At 41.3% G+C, this 13,550-nt stretch overlaps 1 protein-coding gene across 5 annotated transcripts in view; it reads left to right on the forward strand.

Moving 5' to 3' along the window:
- Positions 1-93: 93 nt before the first annotated feature.
- The window catches only part of AGFG1 (ArfGAP with FG repeats 1), a 36,842-nt gene continuing 23,385 nt past the window's right edge, over positions 94-13,550 (forward strand). Inside the window, exons 1-2 of one of the 5 annotated variants that reach the window (XM_055817159.1) lie at positions 94-537; positions 9,821-9,914. In XM_055817159.1, coding sequence (XP_055673134.1) covers positions 371-537; positions 9,821-9,914 — 261 coding nt within the window. In that variant the 5' untranslated portion in view covers positions 94-370. Of the gene's footprint in view, positions 538-568; positions 1,034-9,820; positions 9,915-13,550 lie in introns of those variants that run through there. The other 4 variants (XM_055817157.1, XM_055817160.1, XM_055817158.1 and 1 more) reach the window with 4 other exon arrangements.

Below are 13,550 nucleotides of genomic sequence, written 5' to 3' on the forward strand. Positions count from 1 at the left end.
AGCACGCTGGGCTGCGCCGCTCCGCCGCCGCCATCTCCTTCTCTGATCTCATAAAGGTGTCGCGCAGGTTCCGCCCGAGCTCGTCATTCAGCCGCCCCGGGCCTGGCGCTGCCGCTGGCGGCCTCCTCCGCGCCGCGGCCCTCGGCCCGCCCCCCTCCCGCCCGCCCTCGCGGTGCCGCCGGCCGGCGTCAGCGGCGGCCGCGCTCCCGCCCCAGTTCCTCGGCGGGCGCCGGTTGCCCTCCCCGCCCCTTCCTTCCCTCCCTCCCCTCCCCGGCCCCCTCTCCCGCCGGCCGGGCCCCGGAGCGCCGCCGCCGTCGGGGTGTGAGCGGGGCCCGGCGCCGTGCCGTGCCGTCCCCTCGCCGGCGGGGCCATGGCCGCGAGCGCCAAGCGGAAGCAGGAGGAGAAGCACCTGAAGCTGCTGCGGGAGATGAGCAGCCTCCCGCCCAACCGCAAGTGCTTTGACTGCGACCAGCGCGGCCCCACCTACACCGACATGACGGTGGGCAGCTTCGTGTGCACCTCCTGCTCCGGCATCCTGTGAGTGCAGCACGGGAGGGCCGCGGCTCCGGCCCTTCAGCCGGCCCGGGGGGGGGGGGGGGGGGGGGGAACGGACACCTCCGTCCCTGGCCGGCCGCTGGGCTCGCTTCGCCGCCGGGGGACGCGTGTGCCGGGGCGGCGGCGGCGGGCGGACCGCTACGCGGGGCCCTGTCCCCCTCGGGCCGGCCCTTCCTCCCCGCCGCACGGCAGCGCCGGGCTGCTGGCTCGGCCACGTCGGAGCGGAGCGGCGGGGGCCGTCCCGGGCGGGGGAAGGGACGGCGCTGGGGAGGCCTCGCCGGGGTACGCGCCGGTCGGAGCCCCCGGCTCGGGGGCGGCGGTCGCCGGGCGGGGGGTGCGCGGGCGGCGGCACTCGCGGGCGGTCCCGCCGCTGCCCTGCGGAGGTGCCTCCCGCACGGAGGAGCGCGAGCGGCCGCCTGCGGTACGCGCAGGAACAGGGGAGCACCCCCCGGCGCCCCCCGCCACCGCTGGAGGGGCGGTGAGTGGAACAAGTGTCTGGAGAATGCTGCTGGGAGCAAACCAACGGTTTGCCTTGTCATGGCAGTGGTGAAGGCGTGGGGAGACTGGTCCTATCGTGAGCACGGATTTTAAGGTTTAAAAAGCTGACTTTAACTTTGAGCCGAATCACCAGCCTAGCCTTTTCTGAATCAAATTCTGCTTGCTAGTAGTTTGTAAGACAGCTCTGAACTCCAGCTTAGAGGATAAACTCTAGCCTTAATAGTTTAATATGCTTGGTCAGAAAAGTAGTGGAAGGTTTTTTCTTACATCTGTTACTTCCTACAAACTATATATTTAAACCTTGGAAAGGGATTGGCTCTGATAAAGTGGATTGCTTTTTTCCTGTTCCTCATTCCTGCATGGGCCTCCCTACTCCCTGTTCCACCCTTCCTCCGCCGACGTAGTGTCTATGAAACAGAGTTGAGATCAGTTAGTTCTGAATTTGTTACATACACATCACTCGGGGGGGGGACGACGACGACGAACCACCCCACTGTCTTCAGTGTTCATGTTTCCGTAGCAGAATTTGTTTGCTTGTTTATGTTTCTGTGGCATTGTGCTTATGGAATGAAGGGGAATCAAAGAGTGGCTGAAGTAAGTAATAAATAGTATGTCAAAGGATACAGTTTTGTGTTTGTCCTTAAGGGTTTGAATTTTTAAAAGCCATTCAGGAGCCTGAACTAATTTCTGTCCTCCTTACTAGGAAGGACTAAGTATTCTGTACAGGCCTTCCAAGTAAGGTCTGGTGTTTTAGAACAAAGTTGGTAATTACATTGAGATTCAAAACAAAGCAAATGTGTTAGTTCTGTGCTGAATTAACTGCCTTTTTTACTACTGGACAGCTAATTAGTCTTGGGTTTTTTTTTTTCCTTCTTACTTCTGCTTTGTGGGGCTTTTGAACAGGCTTGATGCAAATACAGAAAATACATTCAGTTTGTGGAACTGAAAAGAGACTCTATTTTTTGACATATACATGCTGCTTAAGCAGCCAGCTCTGGCTATTGTTTACTCTGTTAACAAACTGTTATTTGTGCTGGCATGTGAAACTATTTTAAGCTACTGCACAGAGCTTATTTGATGGTTGCACATGTTCTTACTGGTTAAACTGACAGCATGATAAAACTGCTCTGGGAGAATATATTCCTGTATTTATTAGACTTCTTGACCTTAGTAGACAAATACGTTGTGAGTGATGCTGAGATGTTAAGCGTGGGTTCAGTAGGATTTGCTCCATTTATCTGTTGGCTGGGTGGTATGGACTACTAAAGGCCGTAGTCCAGTTTGCAGTAACCAAAAGGATGTACATGCAGTGAAAAAAACTAGTAAGCAGGAGACAGCTGTTGGTTGCTGTGAAGTTTGCAATCATTTGAATGTTACCATCCGTAAAGGAGGAAAAATTTTTCTGAAGAAAAGTTGTTCATGCGTTGGCATTCTAATAAAATGCAAATAGCTCTTTCATTCTAAATATGCAGTGTTTTTGTGTTGCTATAAAAAAGAAACCACAAACAACATTTCTAGTTGTTACAGCTAGTAACACCTACGCTTAAAGCTGAAGTGAAGGACTGTTAAGAGGACTTAAGAGCTTTCTTCTGAAATAAATTTGGGCTCATTCTTTCATGTTGACTTGGAAATGCTTTTGTAAATTGTGTGTGCAAGACTGTATGTATTGGTTAAGGCCTTAGTAACTAGCCAGTGGCATGCCTTTGTTGGTGATGAGACTTGGTATAGAGATAGGTCACGTCTGTTTCATAACTAGAAACTGTTTTTAGCACTTCTATCAGAATAGTCCTTCAAACAGCTTCTTTCCAAATGCTTTTCACTGTAGAATTCCACTGTGGAGGGAATTGACTTGAGTAGAAATTATACAGTGGCAAATAAGTGTAAAAGCACTGTTGCTTCTGTAGTTCTTAATGGCTGTTTGCATTCTACCTCAATAATACTTGCTTTTACTGTGAGGCTTTAATAACCTTTACTACTTCGTCTTGCTTGTATGGTCTGTGAATGACTTGCATTACTGCTTGTTTTAATAATTTTTTTTCTAATCTGATACAGGAAGTGTTCTTGGAGTGAAGTAGACCAGTTTGTTTTTTTTAAAGTATCAAGTGCCCAATGCAGGATTAGAATACTACTATGTTAACAAGTCTCCTTCAGAAAGGTTTGCCAGTTAACTAAAAGTGGTTGCTAAAATTGGTATCATCTTAGACAGGCATGTTGTTCTAGATAGTTAACTCTAAACTTTTTAAATCTGAAGTCCAACTTGTTGGTTGGTTGGGGTTTTTTTGTAAGTTTTCTGGAGTGTTTATTCATTGTCCTGGCAAGGACAGTCTATTCAACCCCAAAATCTTCATTCTGGATCCATCCTTAATTTCTACTAAGGATTCTATGTGTAGAAAGAGTATGATGCTATTTATTACTAGATTTAGCTTTAAAAAACCTATTGTTTTCGTAGTATTGACAAAAAATAGGTCTGACTTGTTCAAGTATTACTAAAATTGATGAGAAAACTAGTGACTTTGCTAAAAAAATCTGTTTCTGAGTTTAATGTTGAAGGTGATACTTGTCAAGTTAAGAGTATGAATAGCATAGATGAGGCCCTTTTTCGTAATTCATAGGTTTAAAGTTTTCTCATCAGATTGGGTTTAACAGAGCAGAAGTTTTGTTGTGCAAAATGGTGCGTGCAGGAGAAAGTTCATGGGTGGTGGTATGGACAGTGGCTTCCTCTTAAAATACTTATACTTGTCCCCTGTGTTTAAATTCTCTTCATGTGGAAAAAAAGCATGCTGGCATCACGCAAGCTGTGTCTATTTCAACTCATGGTGTTGGGCAAGAATATAGGATATGTAGAAATACACACATGATCATCTCCAAGAGTGGGAGGGAGCAGTCTTCTCAGGTCAAGGATTACAGTAATACAAAACCAGAAGACTTCTCTTTATTATAGCAAAACCGCATCTCAGGAAACGTTGGCGGAGATATTCTTTTGGTTTGACGGAAGTCCTTTGATTTGAAGGTTTATGTTGGTAGCTATGTCTGTATTTCTGGATGCTACCATGTGTCCTGCTGACAGTGGCATCCTTCCCTTTGTCTTATCTTTTCAGCTGTCTGTGTGTGCCTTTGCTTTCAAGCACTTCTATACCACTCCTAGTCTGCCTGCCTCTAACTTTCATAAAAATAATGTTTTTAAATTCTTAAATGGAGAATATTTGTTTGACTGAGAGTCCAGTTTGGTATTATAGAATTTTTTTATTTGATTGACTTTTTTAAAAAATATCTGCTGATGTGGTAATTAGGACACTCCTACCTTTCCTCTCACTGCTGTCCTCTTTACTCCCTCCCACCTTACTGAGGAAGTCTCCTGTTCAGATGTTTGCACTTCTGGCTTGTGTCAGGAAGGAGTAGCAATGACTATTTAGAACATATGGTTACTGTCAGGGATACTAAAACCCTTTTATACTATTTCTTACAGTTATTGGATCACGTGGCCTTCTGTTGGCTGCCTATAATATTCCTTGTTGTAATTCTAGATTTAAAATTTTTCCTGGGTAAGGGACTTGATGGCAGATACTAGTTACAAACTAAAAAGATCTTGTGCAATGGTGGTGAATTATTGTCACTTTCCCTAAAGGAAGTTTTGCAGAAATGCAAATGGTCTGAATGGTGGTAGAGTGAAGGTGATTCTGGTTGCGTTGGCATGAATTTCCAGTCCCTTTTTTCCTTTGGCACACGTTTGGAAAAATGGCTATGTGTTATATGTATGTGCATGTATATATATATGTGTGTGTGTATATATATAAGGGTATTTCCTATGTGACTGTATTTCTTGCTTTCAGTGTCATGGGTGGAGAGCAGAGGAAGTGTCTATATCACAGTAAATACTATGCAGTTCAGAAAGGATGTATGTTTGTGTTAAGAAAAAAGTTAAATTCACCTTGACTGTGTTTCTAAATGTGAGCCTTTTCCTGTTAAAAATAAATGAGCTTGTGAGGTGGTGGAGGGTCTCCAGGGAGGTCTGCAAGTATCAGGAATGTCCAGTACTGCTTATATTCTCTTTTGCTAATAGAAATAATAACGAATGCTGTGACATTGGGTTTTCTAAAGCTTGTTTTCCAGACGCCTGGGAGTGTAGGGTGCTCTGTGATGGCTTGGCGTTTGGCTTGCCTCATTAACTTCCTGATTCTTAGGGGATCGGATTTTGCTGGCTTACACTTGAGATCATGTTAAATTTGATACAGGGGCACATTAGTAGCCATCTGCCCACCGTTTGTCCCATGGAAGTGACCATCTATTCCGGCAGAGCCCACTCTTTAAATTTTGTTCCCCTCCCAGCCCTGGCCTTTGCAAACAGCTTTGCTGACATCAGTTTGAGACTAATGCAGGAGTGGCTGCTCTGCCAACAATCACAAGTTCAACCATAATTCGCTACTAAATTATGTTATAACAAATGTTCAGTGCTCATTGACAGTGTTTTGAATGTTTGATGTTTCAATTGCCAGGCTTCAGAATCTTGTGTCAGTGGCTTAAAGCTTCCTTTGTTTGTGCGAGCACCAGTTTCAACAATGCTTTCTGAAGAACAAAGATCTCATGTTCTCTGTAGCTGCCTCTGTGATGGGCTGTGTGACTGGAAGCTTGGACTGATTCAATGGAGAGTCAGTGGAGAATAGTGTCATAGCTGAAAGTTCTGGTCACAGTGCTATTCCACAGCAATAACCATTGCTGAGCATGAAGTTGGAAGTGTTGGGTGGAATCTGCATGTGGGATGTTCTAGCTATGGTGTGCCAGGTAAGTGCAGATGGCAGAATAGTTTTACTCTGTCATCTTTTCCAGGGGCCTTTTAGGAGATAGTTGCTGCAATCTGGATTAAGTGCTGAGGTAGCATTTGTTTGCTGTCTTCCTCAGGCGCTCTGTAGCAGAGAAGGGAGTAACTGGTACCACTGCACAGGTGCAGTTTGCAAATATTTGGCCAAGGTCAGTTTAAATTTAGGCATTATTAATTTACACTAAGGGACTATAATCCATTGTCTCCTGTTAAATAGGGAATACTGTAAAGCATTAGAACTGTGCAAAATGCTTGTCATACCTGGAGAGAAACAAAGCAAGTGGTAGATAAGTTTTTCCTATGAACAAGAAGGTTTATTAATTCCACATAAGGGATAATTGTACTTGGCTGCCTACCAGTAAGCTTCCCCCATATGTAGATGAGTTGTTTGTGAATCATTTGGGTCATCAAGTAATCCTTGTAGGTAAGGAAGGGTATAAAATAACTTAGGATTTTGAAGTAAGAGTAGCTGTAGTACTTGGTTCTTGAGTTCTGTTTCATAAATCCCACAGCTGCTCTGTTCTAGGGAGGTTCTAGTCAGTTCATGGGTAAAATGTTATTGAAAGTGGCTCGTGCTAGTTAGAAATCCTAAAAAAAAAAAAAGGGGGGGACGACACACGACGACTTTACGTGTTTTAATGATAGAATCAAAGAAGATAATGCATATGTACTGGGCTGTGGTTTTATGCTCTATAATGCAGCCTCCTGTCTCAAATTCCTTGTTGCAGTCTGATGACTTACACTGCTGTAGCGTAAGAGGAGGGTTTTCATAGGCTTCCCCCCTACGACATGCCATGTTAAATAAACATAAATAGTTGTATGTGTAGTACTGCAGCTTGATAGTTACCTTTGTATTTTTGGCTATTAAAGTTATGTTCAGGATTTCCAGTTGTCCTGGACCACCGATGCAGCAACATGCTCTTTCTCATCATGCAAGACACCTGACACCTCTGTGTTGTGATCTGACCTTTAGGAATGGGGCATGTCTTCCCCCTTTAGCAGGAGGGTGTAAAAGAAATGAGAATTCATCTTGTCCCCCATCATGGATATAATGTGTAGGTCAGGGAACTTTACAACCTGAACCTTAAAGCTCTAGAGCAGCCATCACCGCAGAGAGAGGCATGTAGGAAGTCTCTAGTTAGGTTAAACAAAATATTCTCTATGCTTTAAGGACATTTAGTATCGCTGCTTAACAGAATTGAAGATACCTGTTTGCTGATCTAAATGCTTTGAAGAGCCCTAGTAGATCAGTGCAGAGGAGGTACTGCTGAAATAACTTGCGCAGTGCCTTTAAATTGCAAACACAGGTACAATATAGCACTTAAATTATACTTACTGTAACAGCTGATTTCCAGCGGAAGCTGGTGTGAAAGTTTAGATACACTACCTGTGCTGAAAAACATGTGAATGTGTTAGTGAATGACCCTAGCTTTTAAAATAGTCATGAAATAGTTTACAACTATCTAACTGTGCATCTTCCTTAATTAATAAGAGGGGAATAAGTTGAACAGACTCGGGTAGACAGAACCACTTTTATACTTTACTGTTAAAAGCAAGGGACAGTGATAGTCATGTGAACATGGAGTATATTTATGTGAAATCCAGGTGGATGCCACTTTTTTTTTTATTCTGTCACTTAATATACAATTCTACAGCATAGCTTTGTGAAATGTAGTGACTCACATGCATGGACCAAGAAGATGTGTTTTTTTTTTTTTAAAAAAAAGGACTTCAAAAATCAACAAAACCCAAACAACCAAACCTAATACTAACACCAGCTCTGAAACAGGGAATTTTAAGTGCATAGAACTCTTACACATTTTTAAGTTGCATCACTTTTAAATAAGTATTTACTTAAAAAAAGATCTTCGATAACAATATGGTGTTTTAAAAAGTGTTGTTTATTTCTGATGTAGGTGTGGGTTTGATTTACCTATGCTAGATGAAAGGTGTTAAATTGTTAGTCAGTTTACCAAGGAATTTAAACTTTTCGAGACAAGAAATTAATTTGCTGATCATTGAGCTGAATAAGCTATATTGAAACCTCTCTCACTAACCTTAAAACTTATTCTGCCTTCTTGTCAAGGTGTGGAACCAGGGGGTCTAGTTTTAGATGCTCAGATTTGAAAAATTTGCTAAAGCAAATAGCATTCTGTAAAATTCATTGTCATGTACCAGTAGGTTTGTGTATGACTTCTCCTTTAAAGGTTAAACTCGGAAGTTAATTGCATTTCTTAGCAAAATACAATTATTTTGATTATTTTTATCCAAGTGTTTCCAACATTGAGTGTCTTAAATCTGGTTTTTTTTAATGAAACAGGCTAGAATGTTGTTGCTTAGTGTTCTAATCAGTATTCAACTTTTAACTAAAAAGTGGAAATTTTTTTAACACAGGATCAGAATTGTTATCTTATAGGTACAGTATGAATTTAGGTGTCAAGGTGAACTTGCAAGCTAAATGCACAACAGTTTTCCCTTATACTCAATCTGAGTGCTAAAAATTTTCTGTGAAGTTGAGTATAAAGTGTTAATATTTGGAACATTAGACTTCTGTCATACGCTGTTTTGATGGAGTACAATTTTAATTTATAGTTGGTGTTAGAATAATGGAATTTAAAGAAAACTACTAGTCTTAAATTGGATGTCAGTGATAGTTTTTTTCTTATTCTGAAAAGCAATCTGAACCAAGTTTATCATTAGTGTAATAACAAATATGAGCAGTAAAGTTAACTCTTTATCAGCTGATCTGTTAACAGTTTGTTGACCTTGTATTACATCCCTGGAAAGCTTTCCCCAGCTTCCTTTCTGGAAACTTTCTTCTCATATGCATAACCACAGAATTTTGTGTTCTTTGATATCTCATAGATAATGCATGTTCATTTTTTCTTAAGATGGTATCACAGAAATCCAGGCCTGATTAACTGGAGTGTTAAACTAACCCCGTTGTGTTGCCTGAGTGAGCGTCTCCACTGTTCGGCCATATGTGGGATGTAATGTTCTTGTTTCCATTGAGCAAGACAAGGCTTGGTTTTAATCCTCAGTATTTGTGGGCAAAAGCAGCAGTTAACATGTATTTAAAGAAAGAACTTAAAAGAAAGCTTTTTCTTATGCTGACACTGTTGCTCAGCAGGATTTTTCTCTGTGCTTGCAGGTTTTGACTGAACTGGGTTTGACAGTGTCGGGCTTTGGCAGCACAAGTGACTTGAGTTTCTGTTAGTTCTGCTGCAGCAGTCTGGCATGGATGTGAGAATGGTGTCAAGCTTATGGCAGAGCTGCTGAAGTTTTGAGCTATTGCCTTAGTAATGGTATCTCTCATTTGAGAGCAAAATAAACGCATTGTCTTTTTGCTTCTGTTGCTGTTACTTGTGTGGGTTTCAGGAGGAGGAAGACAGACCAACCTGTGGATGGAGGGGCAAAAAGTAATCTGGAAAACGATGCTGAGAAGAGACGGGAAATACAGGTTAAAGCAAGAGAAAAAGAATCTGAGCTGGGGAGTTCAGCTTGAAGAAATCTAGTGATTGGGTAGAAGTTGTAGTAAGAATAAGTTGAAGGAAGGAAGGAGTTGGAGGGAAAGAAAACTACAGCGGAGGAGCCCCAGATTGAGAGATGAAGGGTAGAGGCAAGGATGAACAAGTTTGGGGAAGCAGGTTAGGATTTAAAAGAGTCTTAACTATGTTCTCATAAATTTGCATAGGAAGTCTGAGTGACTTTCCATGTGTAGTTACAAACTAGTCTCCCCTAAAGCTCAATTATTTGACGTTGCATGTTGAGTGTTATCTTTGAGACTAGTTTACAGCACGTTAAGGTGTATGGCAGTACCAAAATGAGTGCTTTTTATGGAGGTGGCTCCTGAGTTTAAAGCTGACTAACTTCTGGTTGTAATGTTAAAAGCGATTGTACGATGACGTATTTCCTGAATACTGACTAAATACTTCTTGCTTCTTCTTTTAGACGGGGCTTGAATCCACCCCACAGAGTAAAGTCAATTTCAATGACTACTTTCACGCAACAGGAAATAGAATTTCTGCAGAAACATGGAAATGAAGTAAGTATTATTTGGAGAATATAAAGTGGTTTTGGCACTTAATATTAAAAACTTTAAAACACTACTTAAGGGAAACTTGATTATTTTTTTTGCGGCAAAAAGTAGGCAGAAGTCTTTTGAAGTCATCATTTGAAGTCATGCTTCTAAAGAGCTTGTTTCACTTAATTAGCTGATCATGTTATGTGCTAGTGCCCAACCCAGACAATCTAGATTCACATGAGCAGTATTTCTGAATTGGGTTTTCTTTTGCATAAGGCAATATGCATCTGCGCCTTTCTGCAAGCCCAGACCTTGACGTTGACTGCAGCAGTGTTTCCGGAAAGAGCATACCATGACAAAAATAAACTTGTTGCCTGTAGCTGTATTTCTTCAGAGTAGGTGTCAGCAAGTCTTCTAGTGGTTTCGATAGCCTCTTTCTTTAATGCAAGTATATCAGTGTTGAGGCTTCTTGAAGAGAGGAAGGAGAAGGAAGATTTTTTTTTTTTCCTCTAAGGATTCTTATCTAATAAGTGCCTATATGTTTATAGAGGGGCTTGGGGCAGTGTACTGCCCTTTTGTTCTTTTTAATAGATGAAAACTAAATCTGAGGTAAAGGTTGGATTGGCTCTGTGGGGACACATGGAGCATGTATACCCTGAAATGTGGCTGCTGATATCTTGAATTTGAGGATGAAGTTTGTATTTTAATACTACACTATAGCATTGAGGATTTTAGAGGGAACTGATTCAGTTCTAATTTGAAAAAAATATGTTTCAGTTTAATTGGATCTGTATTCTGTTTAGTAGGACTATTGATTGTAGGCTACAAGGCGATCAACATACTCTTGTAAAGCTTTGTGGGGATGAATCCCATCATTAGCTAAAATGCTGATACCTAACTTTCTCAAACTTGGCCCATTCGTAACTGTCAGGTTGAAGAATAAAAATAGAAGTAGCAGTTTTTTATTCTGTCCTGTTAAATACGCATTATTTGTTGAAATGACTGTTAGTGGATGATTCCTCTAGACAGAGCTGGAACAAGGTCTAAACTCTTCCAGATGTTATCAAATACTCTTTAATAGCTTTGAGTTTTTTTATTTGTTTTGGTGCATTAAAGCTGTATAATACTGTGTATATATGTGTATATACATGTATAGGATATTGCTGACTCTGCATAGGGAGAATAAAGAATCTTTTTGTGGGTTCGGATATAGTATGTGGGAGTCTCTTCAGATAAGATCAGATTAACTCCTTATGCTTCACAAACGTAAAGGAAAATCTGCATGTGCACATGTATGTACCTCCCTCCACCTTCCATGTATCTGTTTTAATTTCACTTTTCACTGAATGTGCAACAGGTAGAGAATGCTGCCAGTTTAATTTTTCACTGATCTGGAACCGCAAGTGATCCCTTCTCAGTTGATTAGTGTCGTTGTCCTCATTATAGACCTGACTAGTCTATGAATCATATTTAGTCGATACAATTTATTGTTGATATAAAAGTTCACAGATCTCTGCAATGCTGTAGTGTGTTTGAAAAGCAGGGGTCTGTGTGTGTAGTACTTACTCCTCCAATTAAAGTATTGCAGTGATTGAAATGAGCTGCCTCATAAATGGAGATGTTCTGAGTTTAGTTTTGGGTTGTTGGATAGCAGTGCGCTTTCTTAATTCTAAAGTGACACTGAATAGATATTTGTAATTGAAGATGATAGATTTAACAGATGCTGAAATAATGAACAGACATGATAGTTTTAAACACTGTTAGAGGTAAATTAATTAAACCTAATTAAACATGTTTTCAATTTGCCATGTTGCAGTAGTTGAACAAGCATTTTGCTTTCTCTTGTTGGTATTGGACTTTGAAATACTCACCTGCAGATAAGATAAAAGCTTTGGTCAGATAAAGTTCATCTGGTCTCACAAAAAACCTTTGCTTAGTTTGCTTTTCAGCATAGGTGACCCTTGTGTATATATTAAGAAATGAAATTTTCCAGGATAAACTTTTCAAACATGGAACTGTCCAACATTTTAGAAGGTAGACATGTGAAACAAAGTACAGCCACAGAATGATTGAGATGTTTTAGCATTTAGGTTTTTTAGTTCCATAGCTATGTATATAAAGAAAGCTCAATTTTTTGCAGTCTCATATGCTTAACTTCCATTTTTCTGTAGCTTGTAAAGTACATTTGTTCCCACTTTGTCCTCCCAGCTCTTCTCCAACATGGCCAAGGCCTCTGTGGTAAGCTTTCTTGCTTCCAGATGAGTAGATCATGGTGTGCAATAGGGAACTCTGTCTGAATAGAAAGGAAAATAGCAAGAAAGCTTCTGTGAGATAAGGTAATTATAAAGGTGGTGAGTTGTTCTTAGAGGAAGTAGTTTGCCCCTCTCCTTCAAAGAGCATTTATAAGGTCAAGGTATTGTGTGAGGTTGAAGTTATCTTAAAAATAAGTAGTTTCCCAATATCTGAAATAGTAACTTTTCCACAGTTGCTGCAAATTGCCATCTTTGTGGCACGCGTGGGTAAAATGTTAGTTACTGAAAGGCTTCTGCAAAGCAACTCATTTGGGAAGAGATTATTCAGAGCAGCTTCCCCTCGGGTGTGAGACACCATCTTCCCTGTATGTACATCTCTGAGGAATGTCTTTCTGGCACAGGTAACTTCTTTTGGATGAGTTTTTTCTGTTTCAAATAAAGATTTTAAAATCTTTTTACCATTATTAGAAGACATCTATATTTTGGTGTTGCTTACTCATCTGTAGTAGCAAGAATGGAGATGTCTTCAAACAGACGTTCAGGTGCCTTCTGAAGCCCTTTTGAGGGCTAAAGGCCGTTCTGACTCGCTGGTAGGATTTTTCCTCTCCTCATCCTCCTCATATGAGGAGTGTGAGGTATTTTCATGTTAGGAATAAGAGTGGTATGGAGGTGGTTGTGTTTGAATACTCATAATCAAATGACGCTACTGTTGATTAGGTCTCTGATTCAGTAGTGCAGTCGTAGTAGAAAGTGAACTCGCTGTTAGCAGAAAGTGCAGGTAGTACTAATCTCACTTTGCCATTATAGCTGTGACTTATTTCTTCAGATTCTTCCCCTGAAGCTGAAAAGTAGTTTTATGAGGCAGACCAGTTACATAGTTTATTTTTGCACCACACTTTTTGAAAAATGCCAGATATTTTGTAACCTTTCCAAATAGCCTATTCTCGTATGCATATGGTGGAAGAAAATTATTTGAATGGTCTTGTATTTGGAAAATCTGTGTTCCTGTGGGGGCAAAGATCATGTTTACCTGAGCTAATGAGTGGAACACTATGCAGGTATGCTCAACTGCTTGGGATTAGTTTTAACAGTACTTAATTTTGTTTTGGTGCCAGTCTTTCTGATTCTTGATAGTACCTGTGCAAGTACCGGTTTCCCCAGTCTTGCAGAACTAGTAGCAGTATGAGGCTGGTTCAGAGCTGGTATCTGGCCTGACCAAAATGCTTTCCTGGAATCTCATTTACTATGGAATGTGGCCTAGAAACCCTGGAGAGCAGTACTAAGCTGGAGCTGATAAGTCCTGACAGCATGAGCTGTGCAGTCAGGTGTCCTATTAGTACATCCATGGTTCTACTAATACGATACAGAGATACATGAGCTGATTGTGTGTACAACATCGTCTTTG

The sequence above is a fragment of the Falco peregrinus genome, chromosome 12 (assembly GCF_023634155.1).
Source record: "Falco peregrinus isolate bFalPer1 chromosome 12, bFalPer1.pri, whole genome shotgun sequence".
Taxonomy (NCBI): Eukaryota; Metazoa; Chordata; class Aves; order Falconiformes; family Falconidae; genus Falco; species Falco peregrinus.